The sequence below is a fragment of the Oreochromis aureus genome, linkage group 20, assembly GCF_013358895.1.
Source record: "Oreochromis aureus strain Israel breed Guangdong linkage group 20, ZZ_aureus, whole genome shotgun sequence".
NCBI lineage: Eukaryota > Metazoa > Chordata > Actinopteri > Cichliformes > Cichlidae > Oreochromis > Oreochromis aureus.
The window spans coordinates 30,441,497-30,465,090 of NC_052961.1; the positions used below are offsets into that span (position 1 = coordinate 30,441,497).

The 23,594-nt window shown below is 40.7% G+C and overlaps 1 protein-coding gene across 5 annotated transcripts in view; it reads right to left on the reverse strand.

Moving 5' to 3' along the window:
- Window positions 1-21,951, reverse strand: part of LOC116311211 (solute carrier family 41 member 1-like) — a 33,148-nt gene extending 11,197 nt beyond the window's left edge. Inside the window, exons 1-7 of one of the 5 annotated variants that reach the window (XM_039603926.1) lie at window positions 21,824-21,951; window positions 19,373-19,698; window positions 6,784-6,891; window positions 3,316-3,387; window positions 2,869-3,013; window positions 1,438-1,584; window positions 5-149 (exon numbers count right to left, since the gene is read on the reverse strand). In XM_039603926.1, the coding sequence (XP_039459860.1) occupies window positions 5-149; window positions 1,438-1,584; window positions 2,869-3,013; window positions 3,316-3,387; window positions 6,784-6,891; window positions 19,373-19,684 (929 nt within the window). In that variant the 5' untranslated portion in view covers window positions 19,685-19,698; window positions 21,824-21,951. Of the gene's footprint in view, window positions 1-4; window positions 150-1,437; window positions 1,585-2,868; window positions 3,014-3,315; window positions 3,388-6,783; window positions 6,892-19,372; window positions 19,729-20,966; window positions 21,126-21,823 lie in introns of those variants that run through there. The other 4 variants (XM_031728263.2, XM_031728264.2, XM_031728262.2 and 1 more) reach the window with 4 other exon arrangements.
- Between the last annotated feature and the right edge of the window lie 1,643 nt (window positions 21,952-23,594).

Genomic DNA, 23,594 nt, shown 5'->3' on the forward strand with positions numbered 1-23,594 from the left:
GTACCTGCTAATGGACATGGCCACTATTACAGGCTGCCATCCTGAGCGGAGAACCTCTCTGATCTGAGGACTTTGTCGGGCCACCAATACCCAGACCGGGATGAGACAGAGGAAGACCAGACACACCAGGGGCGACAGGTACCATATGTCTAAAAGAAGGAGAGACAGAGAGACTAAGACATTATACTGAAGGTCTCCAAAGAAAGAAAGAAAAAAAGGAGACAAATCCACTCAGTTATGGGCATGTCTGCATGGGTATGAAGAATGTTATTCAACACAACATTAAAGGCTTTACAGTTTTATCCTACATATACAGTAGCTAGGAAACTGTAGCTTTATTTGCTTGTGTTCTGTGATGTAAATGATAATGATGGCATTTTATTCCCCCTGTACACACAAGGTAGCTTCTGCAGATATTCACTGAGTTCAGCTGGGTTACATTCTTCCTACATATGTACATTTACATCACATATGCCAAATAACTAGATGCAGAGAAACACATCTATAATCACTGTTTTATACACCCTGAGACATTTTGATACACAGTGCGCACACACTACGGTGTGTGTTGTGTATACACAGTGCATTCTCACAGTGTGTGTGGAAAAAATCTGCCTTTTGCTGCCACCTTCTGGCAGAAAAAAGTCAGTTAAATCTTTCCTTCCAAATTTCAAGGGCACCAAAATACCGTATATCACTTGTTTTTCACATTTAAGGGTTGTTATTGGTTGTCACTGGCAGCCACCAGTGCTACCCCTCAGCCTCCCAGCAGAGGGCATCTATGGCATAAATCTGAAAACCTAGGCGATTTCCTTCTACAGTTATCACACGACTATCAGAAAAACTGACCTTTGACCTTGTCCCAGATTTCACCTCATCCAAGATTTTTAGTACCAGCACCAATGGTATGAATTTGAAAAGCCTGTGTTGCCTCGTTTGAAGCACCGTGCTACGCAGCTCCACAACAGTTACATATAAACTGTGTTAAGGGCGTGGCTCGTAACATAAGGAGGAGCACAACACCCATTTACTCTCTGAGAAATGTCATTTATTAACAAAAAAAACCCCAAAACATAAAAACCAAAACAGATCAAGCACAAAGGCTGGGTCAAGAGGGAGAACAAGTGGGTAGAGCTAAGGAGGAGAATAGCTACAAACCAAATACTTCACAGATCACCAGAGGGCGACACCTACACATCACATCCAAATCTGGACATACTCCAAAATTCACTTCTAAGCTGTGTGAAAAATGAAATTTATAATCCAGCCACAGGTTTGTGAATATAAGGAAAAATAGAACTGAACTAATCATGTGACCTCTTACGCACAGTTAAAGAAAAAAAATGCAAGGAACTTTAGAGAAACCCAATAAGCTTGAGGTCAGATGGTTGCTACTGACAACTCAAGTGCCAGAGCTCATCTCGGCTCTTTCCTCACCTTTATACTCATAGAGCGCACTGCTGACCCCAGCCAGCAGGGACAGGGTGATCAAATCCCCCAGACTCGCAGCAATGGGGGTGGCCACATTGTCAGGGTTGATTCCCACTTTCCTCGAGCCGATGATCACTCCAATCATCACCAGACCTGCACAACAGAGTGTGAAGGGACAGAAACACAAAAGACGTGAGACGCTGACACTTTCAATCAACATACGGGGAAAAACACGACTGTAGAAAGAAAGAGCCAATTCAGCTTCTTCTTTCATCATGTTTGTGAGACAACAGAATGCTGACGGAAGCTTTTAGTTGGAATTTGTTCATTTTTCTATATCAATAAAGACAACTGTCAACACGCCAACCTGCCTCACAGAGTGACAGCTGGCTGGGAAAGAGAAAAGAAAAGAAAAACAAAAGAGTATGAGTAAAAAAACTAATTACAGAGAAACTGAAATGACAGCGTAAAGAGAGACAGCAATGAGGTTTCCCCCTGCAGAGAAGAAAATGAAACAAGGACAGTTTTGTTCCCTCACACATCAGTCCTGCTCAACGCCAGAACACTTAAGGTGAGCATGAATTATGGATTATTCAGGGAGTGCATGCTGAGACGGGTAATGTAAGGACAGGCGTACAGATAAAAATGGTTTGATTGAAATTTGTTTCACAACATTGAGAAGCCACCCTAAAACACTGTCAGAATAATAACATTAGCTTGTATAACTGTCAAACTGTTACGTATTGTTTGTTATAGTTGCAATGAATCACATTCACACCCAGCAGCTTAAATAACAGTTTGTTACCTTAAATTAAGACCTTAAAAACAGCAGCATCTGCATGGGTGTGTGTCGTTCTGTCTGTCAACATGATAGCATGAAAAGATTTGAGTGATTTCTGATACAACCTTGTGGGAGTGTGGAGTGGGGTCATGTTAACAATCTATTAAATCCACCGAGATCTTCAAAGTCAACTTAATTTATTGGTTGAAAATTGGCAAAAAGCCTTATAACATAGAAACTATGATTCTTACACGTGTGGTGTGTATTGCCCACATATAGAAAGTTCTGCATAAAGATTTAAAATATCATGCCACATTTGACCTCTGACCTCAAGTTCAACAGATTGATCTGAAGGTCAAAGTGATAATAAAGCTATATAGAGCTATTTAAAACTGTATCTTACTGAGGCGAGTTAAAAACATCCAATCAGAAAGTTCCTCTGTCAGCAGGTGTTTAGTTTGACTATCATAACATCATGAAGAATGTGAGTACAGCTGGTACTCTGGAGTGAATGGTTCATCTGGTTCTTCTATAGGTACAGTTTTAGATTTGACCCCTGACCCCTAAATGAAACTGTATGCTTGGTCAACTGTATGCTGGAATAACTGACTGTTATTCGAATCTCCAAATAAAGAACATCCCCAAACCTTACTTACCTAAAGACAGAGCAGCTACAAAGGCGGTGGTGATACTGCTGGCGCACAGGACAGCTGCTTGTTCCAGTTCAATGCCTCCTCTGGAAATCGCCCCTAAACAAATTGCTGCCACTGCGGCGAGGAATCCTACCACTGTGGCCTGGACCTGCCGAAACAGGAGAGAGCACAGCAGCGTCAGGCCCCAGCTACAGTACGATAGTGGATTTAACATTCAGAACATTGATGGACGGATGACAGAAGCCGCAATTTTCATGAGTGAATATTTTTTGGCAGATTTTACTCAGAAAAATTGCTTCAGGAATCATTTAGCCTGATAACTGAAGCAGAGTGAATTTGAACTTAAACACAATACAAAGAGCAAACTGAAGACAGGAGTCCCGAACTGTTGGACAGTACAAAATACTCTTTTCATATTTTGTATGTAAATTTCTCCCTGGCATACCTTACCTGAATAAGTGCCAGATTGCTGCACACCATGGTCCATTGTTTGTCAGGGTCATCCATTTGGCCTGTGTTAGCCTGCAAACATGGAGTCATGATTCATATGTTTAGGCAAAGGCTCTCGCTCAAAAAACACAGGTCTGAAAGAATGAAGTGTTTTTGTTAAGGCAGATAAATGAGCCCAGTTAATAACAAACCGGGCTCCAATATAAATCCAGATGTTAACAAACTAATTTAATTTGGACTTTTAGTGATGCTTTGAGTCAGAGTCTAACAGTCTGAGTTGAGTACAGCGTTATCCATAGTAACACATATTAGATGACTCCACACAGTCTCTGTGACTCAAGAGCTTCCCTGAGGCCTACGGCTATCATTACTGGTCCTGTCTGGTTGTCAGGACACTAGCCTGTCTGCAAACATCGACTGCAGAGTGTCTCGTCTCTTTCGGCTGGGCATTGTATACTTAGGGTGAAGTGTTTTGACCAATGCATGAAACCATATATTTATAGATATATTTTGGGGTCTTTGTGAGTCTTTATTGTATGGCGTGCTGCAGGGAAAAGCCTGTTCTAATGTTTGGGTTTGTGGTTTATTGTGAGCACCTGACGGCTTCTTGCTTCTTATTCATAAACTCTCTCCACACTCTTTCACATGATACTTTCGTTGGTGGCAGAAGAATTTTTGCAGTTTTTGGTGTCTGGCAGGGACCAGTTTGCAGCATAATTTTATATGCAATGAAAAACATATTGCAGTAAACAGTGTATGTTGCAACAGCATGGCATAAATGATAGAGTATAATATGAAACGGTAGATGTTTTAACTAGTGCTGTCAATAGATTAAAAAAAATTAACTAATTAATGTCACAATTTTCTGTAATTAATTGCGATTAATTGCAATTACTTGATCAATAGCCTGGCTGCAATTACACTTTTTCAACTTTACATTTAAGCTTGTAACTGACATTTATGCAATATAAGGAAGTAAATGCAGAATAAACACAAAGAATGTGTGCTTAAATTCAAAGAGAATTGTAATAGTTTTCTTCAGTCTTTTAGCGCAGGTTCTCTCCTGTGAAATGCAACTTTAAAAAAAACTATATACTAATAGGTAAGTATACACTAATATATAATATATATTAGTGCTGTCAAACAATTAAAATGTTTAATCTGATTCATCACAGGGTTACTGTGGATTCATTTTGATTAATCACGATGAAATATCATCCATTTTTACTCTATATTAATTGCATTTCATTTTGCATGAGCAAACAGACTCGAGAAGAAGGGGAAAATATACACACTTAACATGTTTATTGAACATCTTGAACATTCATGTTAACAAAAAATTCTGTAAACATTTATCCACTCTCTCTCTGTCACTCTTGGGGAGGCACTTCAAGTCCTTGAGACGAGGAACTAAAGTTATGTAAAGCGCGTGTTCTCAACGATATTAATAGGTCTGCAGTTTGTTGCAATCCACTTGGCAGTTGTGTCAGTCAGTATGTCTGAGGTAGACTTACTGAGTCTCCGATGCTCCGTGAGTGGTTTGTCGCAAGCTGGGTGACGCATTAGCCAAAGTCCTAGCAGCATCCCCGACTAACCTATGCTTCTGGTCAATGTGATATTTTAAGCTGGAAGTGCTTCGGTGAAAAGAAAATTCTTTCTTGCACAATGTGCATAATACTTTATGTCGGTCGACTGTTCAGTCTTGTTATTTTTTTAATACTCAAATTTCCCAGCGAGAGGGCCAATGTGTGTTTATCATCTTCCAGATTGAGTTGATTGGTTCAGCTGCCCGTCAAATCAACTGCTCATTTGTGCATGTGCGAAGGTAACTCTACTTGGACAAACTGCCCGAAATGCGTTGACAGAAACATTTCAGGGATTTTGAGTCATTCTGCACTCCAGATGAGTTAATTGCGTTAAAAATTTTAATCGCATTGACAGATTAATTTGCGTTAACGTGTTAATTTTGACGGCACTAGTTTTAATATCATCATCCAATATATTTTATCGTATCACTCAGCCCTAGTGGTAAGTGTGTGTTTCTAAAGCAGGGGTGTCCAACTCCAGGCCTCAAGGGCCTGAGTCCTGCAGGTTTTAGATATCACCCTGGCATTTGATCCAGGTGTGTTGATTAGTTCATTACCAGGCCTCTGGAGAACTTCAAGACATGGTGAGGAGTTCTAAAGCCTCTCCACCAGAGGCCTGGGAGTTTGAGGGTCCTGTGCAGTGTCTCATTGTTCCTAGGACTGCACTCTTCTGGACAGAAACCTCTGATGTTGTGCCCGGAATCTGATGGAGGCACTCTTCCAGTTTGGGGGCTACAGCTCCTAATGTACACTATCCCAATCACTACACTACAATCAACTACAACCTGCTATTGTGTGTTAGATGTCTCTTGGCCCCCAATTGCACAATCTGGAACTTGGGTCCAGTGGTGGTAGACTCCTGCCTCTATGGACTTGTTCTGTGTTGTCCTTTAAGTTGGCCTTTTCTAGCCATTGATAGGATTTCTTAATGTTAGCCACTTCCTCTATCTCTCAATGGTGCATCCTAGGCAGGGACTTGGTCATCCATGATCCATGTTCCTCCTCTTTTACCTCACCACCTTCTGCCTTCAGCTGCCTGAAGCATTCTTGGCGCAGCTCAACTAACATATATCTTCCTAATGTATTGTAGATGCTCTGTGTTTCCTTCTGGATTACGGCTCTGACTCTCACTCCCATCGTTGTTCATAAAGCCTTAGGGTGCTGGACTTGGAGACATCTATAAGTTATGAGGAATCTTTGTTTGGATTTTGCACCTACTTCCTCCTGTGGCCAGCTTATTAGTGTGACTGCTGATTAAGCATTCACAGTACTGAGATCCAAATTTTTCCTTAAGCACCATTTAACTTGGAAAAAAAACTATCAATGCAAATTCTGGTTTTTCATTTGCGGTTCTTCAGTTTAGACATTTAAAATGAGTCATTTCATTCTTCAAGTGATTTAAAAAATATCAGCTTTCAATATTCATTCAGATTTTTTCTACCTCTTTTTCTAATGTACATTTAAAAGCTATTCAGCTACTTTCCAACCTTGAAACTTCTTCTGTGTGAACAGCTTTCAGCAGTTCTGCACTTTGGCTTTCAGGTGAATAATTCTGTGCATTTCAGCTCATTCAACATTTATTTCACCAAAGATTCAGCAATTATAAAAATTCAACTCAAATCACTCAACTGTCAGCATTCACGCTGCATTTTCTTATACACTGTTATGCACTGTCTTATGTTCTGGAGGCATTTGGATATGGCTGACATTCTTGCCAAAACTACATGTACATGTAAAATTTGATGTGTACCAAATCTAAATATGGCTCTGCTACAACCTCTCTAACATTGCTCTGCTTCACTTTATTTGTTGGCACAGACAGTATCTAACATAACAAGTATATAACAAGATAATATATAACATAACCCTTAGGCTTGCTTACGGCGGTAGAGAGGCGAGCAGCCAAGGTCATCTCCAGGTTTCCTTTGAGTCCAACCAGAGCTGGAACCAGGATGAAAACTTCTGTGATCACCTTAAACACCTCCCAGTGCTGGAACACACACATTGTGTAATGAGATACCGAATAAACAATTACAGAGCAGTGCAAAAAATACAAAACAAAAGCAAACATTGTCACTAATTATGCCTGATATATTCATATTCTTAAAACAACTGCACCTGATAAACCCGATAAACCTTCCTGATGCAGTTATGAAAGATGATCAGATATTCTAGACTAACCCAGTAGCCTACTTTCTGTTTCCACTACTTTGAGCATTCGACGCCACGCCATACTGTGCAGGTTCACTGGCTTTAGAAGACGTGCAGTTCACAGAGTCCGCCTCGTGATGGTTTAGATCTTTAAATAAATGCGATTATAAAAGAACACAGCTACAAAGAGCAGAGCGATGTGAAGATGTGACAGCCACGTAGGGGGGGAAGTAAGGAAGAGTGGAGGGGACTGACAAAGCAGGTCAGTAAAAGTTTGATAAGACGTTTTGTTAAATAGGTGACGTAGTCAGTTATAAAATATAATATAACAGGAGCTAGACATAATATATTATTTATTGCTAGCATGTTTAAAAAAACAGCTTGTGCTTAGTGAAGACTCTATTGTTTTATAGCAAATACATCCTTGTGTGAACTTCAAAAGATTAATTTCTGCAACAAATATAGCTCCGCTCAGAGGGAAGAAAAAACCTATGCAGGTGTAAAACCACCTACATGTGCTTCTTAACTAGCTGACTCAGCGTACAAGAAAACAGAGAAGTTATAGAATTTCTCTCTCTTGCTTTTAAACTTGAGATGTACTCAGAGCCACTGTGTTTTGATGGGAACTATGAAACTATAAATCTTTAGCTCTTATATATAGTGGGGATCACATTCCTATAATAAACCTTGCAGAGCCTAAAGTCAACTTGAATTCAGAGTTACATGGAGCCTATAGATTCTAAATTGGCAGCAAGGAGTATGATTAAGCTTGAATGATTGTCTCTCTGTGGTATGAGGCTTTTACAGAGGACTGGGTTCAAAGGACAGAGCACAATAAGCACAAAAAATATCCAGAAATTTATTTAAATTCTTTCTTCTCAGACGCAAAATCCAAACCCATCGGTCCTCATCATATCTTAAATACCTCATAGCACCACATTATTCTAATACAGCACTTTTCCTCCAATTCTACCTTTAGAAACTCTGAGAACCTCTGAGAGTAGAGCCTTCAGCTTTCAGGCCTCGATTCTGTGGAACTAGCTCCTCGTTTGGATTCAGGAGACAGACACCTACTCTGCTTTTAAGATTAGGCTTCAAACCTTCCTTTTAGATCATGCTTATATAGCTTATATCTCTCTGTTCTTTCCTTTATCCTCTTCTCTTTGTCCCCACCGGGTCACAGCAGATGTCTGCCCCTCTCTGAGCCTTGTTCTGCCAGAGTTTTCTTTCTGTTAAAAGGGAGTTTTTCTTTCCTGCTGTCGCCAAGTACTTGATCAAAGGGGTCGTCTGAATGTTGGGGTTTCGGGATTTGCGAGTAATGAACTAGTGCCTATTACCATGCAGGGTTTTGATATGTGTTGTCAGTATTTACAAAGACTGAATTTAGGACTTAGGAACATTTTTCCACTGACCCTGTTCTATATGTGTATCTGGGGGTTCCTTTCTCAAGGCACAAAACATAGGGAGAAGAATACTTAAATCTGCACTCAAACTGATTTATAAGCAGAAAGCAGAGTGTTTTTTTTTTTATATCCCTCTGAATTCTCTGGCTGCTTCTATCAGCTGTCACATCAAATGTCAGTGACCCAGTTCCACTGGAAGTTATGCATGCCCATCACTGCCTCTGACTTGTTTCATAAGTGATGAGGTGTGTTTCTGACATGCCTTCTTCACACTGTCATTTCGGTACAGGTCGATCTAAATATCATCTCACACGTGCCCTTTCTATTCTTGAGGGTTACAAATCATTTCCATGAAGTTCTGAACCCGACAAATGGAGCTACATACTGATGAGCAGTGATTCATAATCTCTTCCTTCTCAAACTACTGGAACACAAATATTAATTAATCCATCAGTTACTGGTTACTGTGTGCCAGTTAGCTAGCTTGGTTAACCAATGATTTGTCACATACAAGAACAACCCGAACAAGTCTGTTTTTTTTAATCTTTTTAAACATTATGAATGTGCTCACTATTGGTCTGTCAAATATTATGCACTCTCTAATGTTTACAACCAATGGGATCATTTCTGCCTCCTGAACTGTTTAAACAATAGTGAACCGGTGATGAAGATGAATGGATCCAAACAAAGGAATAAGAGAACTGAATGTCAGTCTTGTCAATGGTAGAGGAGTGTGTGTGCTGGTGTGAGTGCATCTCTATTCATACCAATTCCTCTCAGGTTCTGGATTGCTAAATCTGGCTGACATCTGTCATACACGGAGGCTATCTTGGGACATGTCCCACTTCTGCTGTAATACTGCTGCTACTGCTGCTTGACTGTGAGTGCGAGTGTGATGGGACAAAAGCCAACATAAGCCAGCTCAGTGCTACTGTAGACTTCCAGGGACTTTCTAATGTTGGTGCTGTCGCTGTCTTCAAAATGACCGATTCAGATACTTCAGACACACAAAAATGACTTCAAAAAAATCAACTTCTTTTAGCCAATTACAAGCCAGGTCTCAAGCCAAATATTTGCTGGGGAACTATAATGTGTTAAGTTTGCGTCATTACATTAAAAGTCTGGTTGCTCATGTTTTGCTATTAATGTTGTGTTCTATAGTTTTTTCCTGGTCCCCTCCCCACTGTGACCATTAATGACAAACTGGGTTATGGTCTTTAAAAAAAAATTGTGAAATTTAAAAAAGTACAGTCTATATTTTTAAAGAGCCCGCAGTGACAAAGAGGAGGAAGCTCAGGTGGTTTTTTTCTGCGACTGATTCTGTTGCATATGTATTTCGGGGGGTTCTTTTTTCAAGGTGCAAAAAAGAGGGAGGATAATATTTAAATCAAGACCGCAAACTGAGTTATTAACATTTGAAATACACAATTTACGACTAATTGCACAAATATTTCATAACGAAAGAAGCATGTCTTATTTTCTGCACTTGGTATTGATATGAATTATCTGTGGTTAGAAAACAGAGCAACTTTTGTAAATCAGTGCTATTTGGGGATGGCGCTCACTGGCTTTCTCGATTTTTCGTACGCCATCTGACAGATCGACTCCATTGTTGTCAGAGTGTGTTTTTTGAGGAAACACGTCTCGTAAAATGCAATGCTTTCGGTGTGTATATATATGTTATACGACATGTTCACATCCGAAAAATACTGAATTTCATGCCATTTTTTTCGCAATGCACTCCGTCTGTAAAAGCCTTTACGGTTAGGGTGGATCAGGTGACCCTGAACCATTCTTTAAATTTATGCTGCAAAATGCTGGTGATGCAAAGTTGGTACGTTCCAAGTCTGAACATAGAATGACTGAGGGGAATACCCATAACAGTGCAGAATACCAGAGATGGACATATGACAGGGCAGTGAATACACTGGAGGGTTAACTAGGTAACCAGAACTACTAACCATCAGCTTCAAAGCAACGCATGAGGAACGCTTCAACTGTGACAAGGTTCTTTACTTTTAAGGAGCTTGGAAAGAAAAGCGACTGGCCTTCTTTAAGTTTCTTGAAGATGTTTCACCTCTCATCATTAAATTACTATGACCTGGATGACATATGCGCTTTACTTTTGTTTTTACCTTTTTAAGTAAAGAACTTGGTCACAATTTCAAGGGAGATGCACTGTATATACAAAGTCATCTCCCTCTCTGGCCTTCTTTTTCTCTCTCTCATCTCCAAACCACTTATTGAATTAACTGTTCAATGCAATCCCAAGGCTCTCGTCTCTCTCTCTAGTCTAAATCTGATTTAGAAAGCTCAGAAAGGTGGATGTAACACAAGACTCCATCTGTTAATCAGAAAAAAGCACTGTCAACGGTGAACCAGCAGAGCTGTGTATGCATGTGCAATCACAATACACGCATTTCTTGTTTAACCAATTCAGGGTTGTTTTTAAAGGATCTCAACAACACAGACTGAGTTCAGAAAGCAGGCCAAGTCATGAAAAAGGTAGATGAGACTGGCAAATATCTTATATTTAACTAAGGCCAGCATTAGTCTGAACTAATTCAAGCTTGTGAATACCTGAGGGGCAGGAAAACAAAAAGGTCTTTTCCACTGACTGAACCGTTTATCTATTCTTCATAGCAACAGTTGTCAATACGTGTCTGTACTCAGTATGCAAATACCCACCCACCTTTCCACAACATCCCACAATCAGAAACCGTAAGTGAGGTCAGTCCATTTCTCCCATTGAAACATCCATTAACAGGACAGGGTCTCAAATTTCACTGCTTGTTTTTTCAGCATTGGGAATCAAAATTAGTGAAGTAGAGAGCTTGCTCAAATATTCTTTGATCTCTTTGATATTCAAAAGTTTCAGGTTAACCTACAAAAAAAATCACCCCTTTATAGAAAGAAGGAAGTATGAGCGTGGTGCCCTCAAGCAACAATCATGACACGATATTCAAAACAGTTCAGATGGTACCCAACCCTACACATCTATTCACATTATTCTTGGATAATTACTTGTATAAGGTCCATAACGATACCAGCGGAGACCATTCCAAGTCCCGATATGAGGTATGGCACGATAACCTGCGCCCCAATGAGCCAAGAGCTCTCTGGTAGGAAACCATGTTCTGATCGAGTCAGCTTCCAGGTCACGCCACGTAACTTCTTGCCTTGGTAGCATAGCTCCAACTCCAGACGAGTCACAACCATGTTGCACGGGGGATTAAGCAAAGCACTTAGTTTGATGTTTAGTTATCCCATGGTAAGTGTAACTTCATTCCAATGGAAAAAAACAAACAAACACGGATTAAAAATAAAAAAGGTCAGAGGGGTCAAAATAAAGTAAGGAAGTGAAATACCAAAGACGAAAACAATCAATGAGTTTGTCCTTGGTTTAAAAAAGGGGAAATGTTTCAAGCAGTTCCTAAGGCCCTTCCTGAAGAAATGAGAGGCAGCATTTGGGAGCATATATATGTTCTGCTCTCAAGGGATGACCCAAAGATGACAGCTACTTCTTGCATCATTCTTGGCAGTACACAAGATAAACATTCAGCATCCCTTTGATGGAAACTGGAGATTCGATATCTATTCAAGCAAGCGAGACATTCGTCATGTTTCCATTCCTTCCAATCAATGATGTGTTTTGCCGGGCAGAATCAAATTTAAAAGCTTTAACTCCAACTTGAGGGAGCTGGAGCATGGCATCTTTGGACCAGTGGTGAGTCAGCAGTGATGAGGTATCCATTTGTCAGCACCTCTGGGAAAAAACAATCATTAACACGATTTCTGATTCATCAGTCAAAATGTTCCACAAGCACAGATGATCCACATCTGCAGTCAAAGTCTTAAGTTTACCTCGCAACCCGTCCAAACTAACAATAATAAGACTGGTTTACGCCAGTAAATTAATGCTGAATAGCTCAGTGGTCCTCTAGTTGTCCTGAACAACTCTAGAATCAAATAAATCCTCTTGCTGAGTTTGTTGTTTGTTGGATGGAGTCCTCAGTTGATAAGATCCAGCTTTAAATCTACTTGACCTCCAGTGTAAACGGCACAGCTGTATCTTGTGAAGGCAGCGCTCGGAGTGACAGCTGAATGAGTGACAGGAGTAAGAAGATGAAGAACAGTCCAAAAGGTGAGAGAGTTTAGAAGCAGGAGGAAGACTTTATATCTTTGATATATCAGCTTAATCTCTTATTTGGCGAGGTGAGCTCTGTGATGTCAATAGGAGATCCACAGATGAGATGCAGCACACAGTACCACATGAGCATACTAAAGTGTTCCTTTCCTCCTTTCAGCATCAGGGTAGTCCTGCTCACTCCGCTCAGCTCTGCTGTGACGTAGCACAGAAAGAGGCAGGGCTGTCTGCACTGTGCAAACTCACGAGAGAAACGACCGGCTTTCTGCCACGCACTCTCCCTCTAAGCTATTTTTTGCTGCGTGTCTGCCTCTTATCCTCCCTCCCTCCCGCGTGTGGCATCCATCGTTCTACGTCGAACAGTCTTGCTGCATTTCTCCCTCTCACATCCCTCTTTTAGTCGTTTCCATATCTCTGTATCGTGACTCATTCTTTCCCTCCATCTTTTCCTTCCACTTGTACCTCCGTTCTAGCTGCGATATTAATTTTGGAACACCGTATTTAAGAGCAAACAAACATACTGTACAACTACTGATTTCCAGCCATCTTTCAGGTCTTAAACTAAAAATCATTCTCCTCACTTTATACTGTTCGATTACAGTCACAGCTGGTTCATCTCACTTCATCAAGAATGCTTATTGCATTCCACAAAAAAAGAAAAGAAAATGTTTTCATACACGAAATATTAATGACATGGAAAAAAAAGTCTGATAGATATAACGTAATATTTTTACTACAGCAAGGTGATTCCCAAAGTTCTATTAGCTGAAATCTCTCAGCATGGTGTGCAGTGTGTACTTAAGAAATCTGAGGAAACTGGTCAGTTGGAGGACTAAAAGAAGAAGTGGCAAACCTAAATTTTATTTACAGCAGATGAACAACATGTGAAAATCAAGTCCTTATAGAACAGGAACAATCCAGCACAGAACCTGAGAGATCCTGACCCTTCAGTTGCTTCATTCACTCATTACTGAAGTCTCATAAGAAACAGTCATGGATTGGATTGGATGATGAGAAACTCAGACAACCCCAAATCAAAGAAAATATGACCCAGTGAAAATTATAATTTTAAACACTAGCATTAAATATTCAATTAGATTTTCAAATTAATTATTAATTTTCAAATATCTTGAACTTATAAAAATAAGTGTTTAAACAAATGCTCAGGATACTTTTGTAATGTGTATTCATTACAAATCTATCAAGATATATTCTTTTTTATACACATCTTTATGTGAACATTTGGATTGAATCACAATAACAACTAAAACAGCAGTGGGATGGGTTTCAGTGTTTTTGCTCAGAAGATAACAGACACTTGCACTTACACAGCAGGGGTAAGACTTGTAATGACTGCTAATGGTAAACTCTTAGCCTAAATGCTGCTAAATGTCAACACGATTGACGCATCACTGGCCCATTTGTTTGCTTCAAGTATTTAAAGAATTTATAACTATAACAGTTTCTGGGAGTCTGTCCAACTAACATTTAAGTCTCATTTAACCACCATAACTGTATTTTAAAGAAGTCAAATATTGCATGTTTGCAATATTCTAGTGTATAGACGATCTATTCTCACAATTTTATAGAGCGAGCTTTTATAGAGCTCTAATTTGGAAGCCAACCAACAGAACAAAGAGAAGCTGACACAAATGGCACTGCGTCCGCCTGTCCATCCATTCATCTTCTTCCGCTTATCCAGGGCCGGGTTGTGGCAGCAGACCTCCCTCTCCCTGGCCACCTCCTCCAGCTTATCCAGGGGAACATTAAGGCGTTCCCAGGCCAGCCAAGAGATAATCTCTTCAACGTGTCTTGGCCCTGGGGCCTCCTCCCAGTGGGACAAGGCCGGAACCCCTTACCGAGGAGGCATATACCACCTCAACTGGCTCCTTTCGATGTGGAGGAGCAGCGGCTCTACTCTGCGCTCCTCTCGGACAAACCGAGCTCCTCTCCCCATCTCTAAGGGAGAGGCCAGCCACCCTTTGGAGAAAGCGCATTTGCACTGCTTGTATCCCCGATCTCGTTCTTACGGTCACTACCCAAAGCTTGTGACCATAGGTGAGGGCGGGGACGTAGATCAGCCAGACAATCGATCGCTTTTACGCTCAGTTTTCTCTTTACCGCGACGGACATCACTGCAGGCGCAGCACCAATCCATCTGTCAGTCTCCCATTCCCCTCTCCCCTCACTTGTGAGCAAGACCCCGACAAATTGCATGTAGGATGTAACTGAAAGACAGGGCAACAGGATGTGGTTGTTTAGACAAGAGCCACCATCACAGGCCACAGTAACAATCGTTATTGCTGATAGTGCAGTGTTTCCGTCTTTATCTCCATTTTAGATCGGCTACTCTCCACGTCCTTGTACGTCCCCTGTGCTTTGAGACACAGCTCCCAGCCAAGCTCATGACTAATCTTCCATCTGATGCAGGAGGGAAACTGATACTGTAGACTGCAGAGTGGGAAGAAATACTGATGAGCTACAGATGGAGTAAAGGGAAGCAACCATATGAGGACGGACGTATGTTTATCAGTGGAAGACGCAGGGGAAGAGGGAGACCAGCTCATCATAGAGCAGACAGCAGTGTGTCCGATTTCCCTCAGCTCAGATGGCTGCAGACCAAATGCCAGGGACACGTGGCACAGGACAGACACGACTAGCCCAAACTCATTTTTAAATGTACTATCCCACTTTTCCCACCTTATATTCCTATGCTATATCCTACAGTATGATTCTATACCAGTGTGTAGTTATATTCTTGAGGTATTTTGACCAAGGATATTACTGACATTTCATTAAGAACTGATGGGAAGGTTAAAGGTATAGTCACAAATTTTTGAGGTCATTTAATAGAAAAAAAGTATACTATAGTCTTAAATGTACATAGATCAGTGTGTAACTACATTTTCCAATAAACTGCATTCTCATAAACATGTAATTAATCTATTAATAATATATAGGAGTGAGTTTGCAGTTTCTGGAAGTCATCATGTTCCTCCACCATATTTGAATACAGTCGCTGGGAAGGACATCTCCCTTCCACCTAATGGTGTTTTACATAAATGGTAGAGACAGGCCATTTATGTAGTATGCCAAATGGGGACTAGAAGAGAAGTTGTAGGCATTTGCGTGTCATGGGGACATTTCAATTTGTGCCTGTACCTTCAGACTGAAGATATGAACTATTATACTTGTTTTATCATCTGAGAATGGACCCCCTTCATCAAAGAGATAACACCACTTGCACCTTAATAAAATGTCATCCTCTTCCTCCTCACCTCAAGATTAATCTCCTAAACAGAAGTCGCACTCTAAGACATGAAAACTTGCATAAACATGCCTATTTATTCCCGATACTGTTGCAGTGACTTATTTTCAGTAGATCAGACATGAGACTTTCCTGTCTCTGGAGAGTTGACAACGAGCCGGGTGAACAACAACAGCTAATTTTAAGCTAACGTTATGCCAGCTAATGTTAGACTCAAGTGTCATAAAACATTTGATTACATTCTCACATTGTATGAGCGTTTATTCACCAACTGTACGAGTCCAACAATGTTAAATCCACGTTAGATTCAGTAGCAAAAACTAAAACCAGCTAACAGTGGAAAAAAAAGCAGAAATGTTCAGGATATCCTCAACAGCTCACCTTAGTATGGCTGTCATCAGTCAGAGGTAAGCTTTACTGACTCACTGACCTGTATTGAACTCCTTTTACAGTTTTACAGCTACACGTGGATGCTTCTCACCCAGCATTGACAGCTGAGATAAACACGCATAAGCTGTTGTGGCAGTTATGGTCTAAAAACTTTCCCTAAAACATGATGTTAGGTTTTTGAACATAGTGTAATGTTTTGATCTCTATTAGCTGACTAGAACATGTTTGTCCTACAGGAGCCAATGTAGCAAGGATTATGCACTTGAATTGGGAGAGGTAAGAAAACAGAACTGCAATACACTGACATCTAGATTTTACACTCTGTAACTATAAAGAGGGGTACTATTAGGTTTATTAGTCTTCTAAGGTCACTGGAAATCACACTGTGCAACGTAGATCTCATAAATTTGGGTAGGATGCACATACAACTAGGGCTGGGCCATATCATAATGTTCACAGTAATACCGGTATAATGTTAGGCAATGATAAGAAAATGAAATATCGCTATAGAATATGGGTAAAACGCACATGCGCAGTGCATTTGTTTTCATACGCACATGGCGGAAAAAGCATGGCGGCAGTGGAGAATGAGAAGGGCGATGAACCAGAATTGGTTTGTAAAAATGCTGCAACTTCAGTGATGTGAAACTGGTTTGGCTTTCGTCCGTCAGATACACACCAAAGCACAATTTTTGGTAGAGCATGCAAGCGAGCCGTCGTTATTACCGTGTGTTTCGGAAAGTAAGGCACACTTAAAAGCCATCCTTTGATTTTCTGAAAAATCCACAGTGCCCCTTATAATCCGGTGCGCCCTATGTATGAATTCTGGTTGTGCTTACTGACCTCGAACCGATTTTATGTGGTACATGGCGCTCAAAAATCTGTTAAAATAATGTTTTAGTACGACTTTGGTAAGCTACGAAGTCGCACCGCTTGATGGATTGTCGGAGCATTACGGCTACATAGTCAGGAGCCTCGCGGAGTGACACGTACTGTGCTTCAACTTAATATTACCATATTGTGTGTGTATATAACCTCTTTTTAAGTTTTGTGGATATTATACATGGTTATGCTCAAGATATGTCAGCCAGTTTCCAGTGGAAATGCCTTTTGGTTAAACTGTCAGCAAGGAATTTGCATTTGCACTGTTAAATTGTTATATAGCTTTAATGCACATAAAAAACAGCTGCTTGTTTCAGTAAAAATACATTGATGGGTTTTTTTGCACTAATAAATTTGTGGAGTTGTAAAGTATTTTGTCTCGCGTCAATTATATCGTCAGTTATATTGTTATCGCAAATTTTCAAATATATATAGTGATAAATATTTTTGGCCATATTGTCCTGCCCTACATACAACATGCAATAATATTAGCCCACACACCGGCTGCTATCTCTTAACTACTGATCTACATACGTGGCTATGATAACAGATGGAGAACACTTGTTACATGCTACTGAAGATGTAATAGTATCAACAGCAGGACAGCAGCAGCTATGCGCTGGGGTGCATTCAATTCACTCAAAAGGCCATTTTGCCCATCCAGTCAGTTTATAACTTCCGACAGAACTGGCCCAGTGTACACCATGTTAACATGATAAAGAGATACAATAATACTTAAGTCAGAAGAAGATGGCTTTATTGCTCTGAGCTAGAAGACTATTTCAAGGTAACAAGTACACACAAGCATACACACAGTCCCACCTCCTGTAACAAAAACAAACAAAAATACACACTTAGACAAACAACCTGTTCTAACCGGTGCAGATGAGTCAGTATGTTGCTCATGTTGTTATTTATTCACTACCATAAAGTCTCTGTGTACGGTCCAGTCTCTCATTGTTGTGACGCTCTCTCTCTCTCCTTACGTTAACACGTTTAACGAGAGAGAGTAACCGTCTGGGTCATTACTGACGTATTTTGCTGTGCCTCTGGTCTCCAAGCTCTTAAATCTGTCAGAGATCTTTCCTTACCGGAAAAGAGCCTGCCACTGTGTGCATAGATTTACTGTCTGCTAAGAGATGCCTTAATATTCTGTTGTACATTACATGCCAGACAACGTGAAAATAACTTCCCTGTATAATAAACAGTTACTTATGAAGTACTTTATATGTAAAATAAAGGGGGACAAATTTTTTCATCTTTATTTATACAATGAAGTTTTTCACCTTCCTGATTTCCTATTTTTTTGTATGTTTGTCAATCTTAAAAGTTTAATTCTCAGTTAACTGAGACCTGTGAAGCCTGTGATTCTTTAATGTTGTTCTGGATCCTTTTGTGACTCCCAGGATGAGTCAGCGATGTGCTCTTAGATGTGCTCTTTTCTCATTTTGGTCAGCCAGTCACTCCTGGGAAGCTTCACCACTGCTCCATGTTTTCACCATTTACCACTGGAGTCCCAAAACCTTAGAAATGTGCTATGATGTGTTCCTTTTTAAGATCTTTTAACCTGCTTCACTTTGTCAGACGGTTTCTATTTAAGTGATCTCTTGATTCAACAGGACATCCAGTAATTGGGCCCAAGTGTGTTTAGTGAAACTCAAATCAGCTTTCCAAACAATGTGGTTAATCACAGTTAATTCATGATTTAACAAAAGGGTAACTTTTCTCCCTTAATCAGTGAAATCATCATTAAAAAAAGAACTGCATTTTGTATTTACTCGAGTTAGCGTGGTCTAATATTAAAATTTGTTTGATGATCTGAAACATTCATGTGTGACAAATATACAAAACTCTAGGAAATCAGGAAGGAGGCAAACACTTTTTGATACCACTGTACCTGTGTTTTAGACACTCACGAAAAAAATGGTGGTTTTATTCTGGGGGTTTAAAGAGGGTGTAATAATTGTATCCTTTGACATAGCTGCCACATTTACACTGGGATAAATCTGATCATAGTTTTTGTACAACATCCCCGAAAAAATCATCTTGGAGAGCGGTGATGCCAGCATCTGATGAGCGGCCTGAAGGTTACCTGTCAGCTTCTCCAACCTCTGGCTTTTTGCCCACCCTAATGTAGTAGGCCCCAATATCCACTATTATGTTAACATACTTCACGCTTTTCCACTCTGAATATGTGATATCAGTCTCCAAGCTACCCTAAGGACCTTACCTGTACAATGTCCAGCACCATGCCAGCCATCACCATGCCCATTCCAGCCAGCAAGTAGGGAAAAACCACCTGAAGACAGATGGCTATGGATGTCTCTTCCTCTACTTTGGCAACAGGCACTTTCCTCCTCTCCTCCGTAGGTTTTTTAGGAGGAGGTTGCACGACTGGGGGCAAGATGAAGTCATCTTGTCCGTCTAAGGTGCTTCCCAAGCTGGCACTAGGACTCCCAGTGGGACTCTTCCCCTTGGAGCGGGACTTCTTGGTCTTTTTCCTCTGGCGGGCCTGTTGTGACGGTTTATCCTCCCCAGGCATGATGACAGCAGTGGCTGTGACAAGTAGGGTTGTGTTAGTTTAATCTGGGAACACAGAATAGATAGGGACAGTAAGAGTCTAGTTTGGCACAGCTGTACTATCTATAGAGATAACTGCGTCCAATCTTTTGAATCCATCCACTCCACCAGGATGATGTGCCAATCAAATCAAATCAAATATGCTTTCCATCAGCTGAACAGAGGACTAGCTATCAAATTTTGCCATGAAGGGAGACAACAGTTTCTATTGGTGCTTGTTCACGTTGTTATATCTAGCTCTACTTAGAAAGCATGCTAAAGTAACATATATATATGCACAAAGGGGAAAAAGCACCATATAGTTTGGATCAACTGTATAGAACAGCAAGAAATGTACACTCTCCACATTTCCACCACTGTTAAGCTTAACTCTGCACTTCCTTTTATTTGCCTTCTGTTTCCTCTCAGCTTTCAACTGGGCGTAGCATAAGGCTGCCGCTCCCTGAGCCTGGTTCAGCGAGAGGTCACTTCCTGTTAAAATGGAATTCTTCCTTCCCACAATCGCCAAGTCCTGCTCATAGGGTCGCCTCTGATTTTGGGCGCTTTCTGCAAGATAGTGACTGTAGAGTCATTATCTTGCAATATATAGCTCACAGAGGAAACTTGCTGTGAATTGACACCATATAAACAATAACTTAATGCTTCAACTTTTTCTGATAGACTGGTGCTCTGTTTTCAGGAAAGCTAATCAACATATTAAACACAGGGGCATAACAGAGAACTCTAAACACTATACATAAACAGCCCCTTCTTTTCTTAATCCATGAACATCTTTTATTTTTATTATTTATATTTTTTAAACAAATAACTGAGCTGACAGCTGTATTCAACAATCTGTAGCAATCAATAAGGTAGTCAGTAATGCACTGCTAATATACCAGCTCTAATAAAAACCTTTATGTTGATAAGTTGGCACTGTTTCTCATTTCTCATCATACTGTGGTCTACAATAATTTCATGAATTAGCTTTGCTTGGAGTATCAAACTTTAGACTGAATAGTTGTCATCGTTTCATTTAACTCTTCACTCAACTGATATATTCAGGCAATTTCATTATGACACTAATTACTAATTGAGAGTTTTTAAAATCATCAGTTCAAACTCGGGAGCGACGAGTAGCTAGTGTGTGATACGTGGTCTCAAAGCACGCAAAGTGCTATCATGAGCAAACGTACAAGAACAGACAGGAAGAGAAACATTTGTCTCATATTAAAAAGCAAAACTCAAACATTAGTAATACAAACATGTTCGACACGGAGTCCCGGAAACCTCCCCAAACGTCTGAATTCATCTGCAGCTCCCGAAACGACGCCGAACATACAGCGCAGAATTCTTCTGTTGACATGCATTCCCTCACTTGGACGCTGCCATGTGCATATCCCATAATACATCTGTACCGGTAACCACGGTTACACAACCAGGTGCTTTCTGATTGGATAAACTAAGCAGTAAAAGACAGAAAAAAATACTGCGTAAGCGTGTAGCCCCGCCCCCCTCGCGAGAAGAGTGCGAGCAGCTGCTGTTTGTAATAATGAAATTCACAGTTTTATGACTGTGAGGATGTGTAAATACTATAATATATAAAAATACGTTTGAATGAATATAACAGCAGTAGAAACAATTTTTGAAAAGCGTTTGGGCTGAGGAAAGATTTATTTTTAGTTTCTTAATTTCAAAGACCAGAGGAAAATGTTTTATATCAGTTCATGTGGCGGTTTGCCTGAGCTTAGACCTCCAGATCAAAGTGACTTAACTTATGATTTAATAAGTTGACATGTGTCTGACATCAGACTAGTGTCAAAGTCAGAAAACCTCTCTGTCTCAAACTCCCTGGTAGTTTATAGATGCCAATATGAAAATCTTTGAAGGCATACTGGGGGGGGGGCAGCAGTGGAATCACCAGCGAGGCATTTCATTATAGCAGTGTACAGAGCAAACCAATACTTGTTACCATTTCTAGAGTCTGTACTAATCACAACACACTCTCATTCAACATAAATTCATAAAGTTCTGCTTGGACAGCATGCTCTCTGAGGCCACAGAGCCACATTAAGCCTGGTGTATATTAGTTTCCATATTAGATTTGATTTATCGCCCTTACCTTTGTCTCCAGTCAGAACTCGTGAAAGTTTGTGGGGAAAGCTCCCGAGAATAACCGTGTGTGCCCTTGCTATGCTGTGTATATGCGCTTAAATGTAAATGCCTGTCTAAATTAGGACATGTGTATGTTCCTCTCTCGTGCATTTGTTTTTTTCTATGTGTGTCTGTGCGCTGAGCTCTGCGCGTGCGTGTTTGTGCAGGGCAGGAACTGGCGCGCATGCATCATAGGGCACCGTCTTGAATTTCATGGCATTAGCAGATAAGGATGACCCCCCCTCACCCCCCTCCTCCTGTCTCTTTCCATCTCTGTCCGGCTGGCTGGCATCTATACAGCGTTTTCTCTTTTCCATTCACAGAAAGAATAAAGTTTGCAACGTCACAGTTAGGGAAACCCAACTAAAGGATTTGTGGGGTCGCGCGCACGCACGCACATACACACACGCACGCACACACAACCCCGTTCAGCTATCTTAGTGAGGACCTTCATTGGCATAATGGTTTCCCTAGCCCCTTACCCTAACCCTAACCCAGTGGTTCCCAAAGTGTGGGGCCCGCCCCCTAGGGGGGGCGCAGAGCTATTGCAGGGGGGGCGCGGCATGAAAAGGGAAAAAAAACAAAAACAAAAACAACGCTTGGACACTGCTAGCACGGGGCGCCCACACAAACGCAAAGCAGGAGATGAAGCATCGCTGAATATGTTTCCAAACCAACTTCATTCTAAGCCAAAGACTAGAAAATATGGTGAAGCACATCTTCCCTTTGGTTTCACCTGCACAAGTGCTGAGGTAGGTCTCCCTGCAGAATTAGTTTTCCCTGCATCGGGAGCAGCGCTGGGCTGTTCAAATCACGGACAAACAGTATCCCACAGTTGTTTATGTTTTTGAACCCATTTTGTAGAGGGTTTTTTGAAAATGTATTGATAGCAATGTTGAACATTATTACACAGGAAAAAAAAACAACTACATGTAAAATAATTACACCGTGATGCCTCTGCCTTTCTAAATGCAGGGATAGTAATGGCCTGTATATGTAAGCCTGTAAAACCTGCAGATAGTCAGATTAACAGTAACAGTATTGTGTCTCTATCTGCCATTCTGCAATTCATCTCATGTAAACAATAACGTGGCGCACAGTGTGACGTGAAAAAGGCACATACCTTTGACATTGCGTGACAAACTCTGTATTCCTTGTCCCCACGTAAACGCAAAAAAAAGGAGTTTCAAAAACTCTCCGTTCTCGGTGATTCGATACGCCGTTTACATGTGCCCGAAACAGCTGCGCGTTCAAAAATACCCGTGTAGGTGCGGACTGAGCGTAAAAGAGTTGGTAGTTTATTTTCTTACTACCTGTAATTTATTGCAGATTATTTGTATTTGCTTAATTGTTTAATAAATGTTTGAGGTGTGAAATAAACCGCAATAGAGCAAAATATGGGTGGTGTGGTTGAAGGATGTGTTTGTGCGTGCGTGCGCGCGTGTACGCGCGGGGGTGGGGGGGCGCGAACATTTTTCTTGTTAAACAAGGGGGGCCCAGCAAAAAAAGTTTGGGAACCACTGCCCTAACCATTAAAAATGAATGCCTAACCATAACCTAATTGTAACCCTGACACTAAAACCACATTTTGAGCCTCAAAAATGGCTTTAAGTGACTTCAAATTTGTGAGGACCGGGTTGTGTGTCCTCACAAGTGACTGTTGGTTCTCACAAGTATAGTAGAATGCAGACTTCGGTCCTCACAAAGATAGCTAGAGAGGAACACACACACACACACAC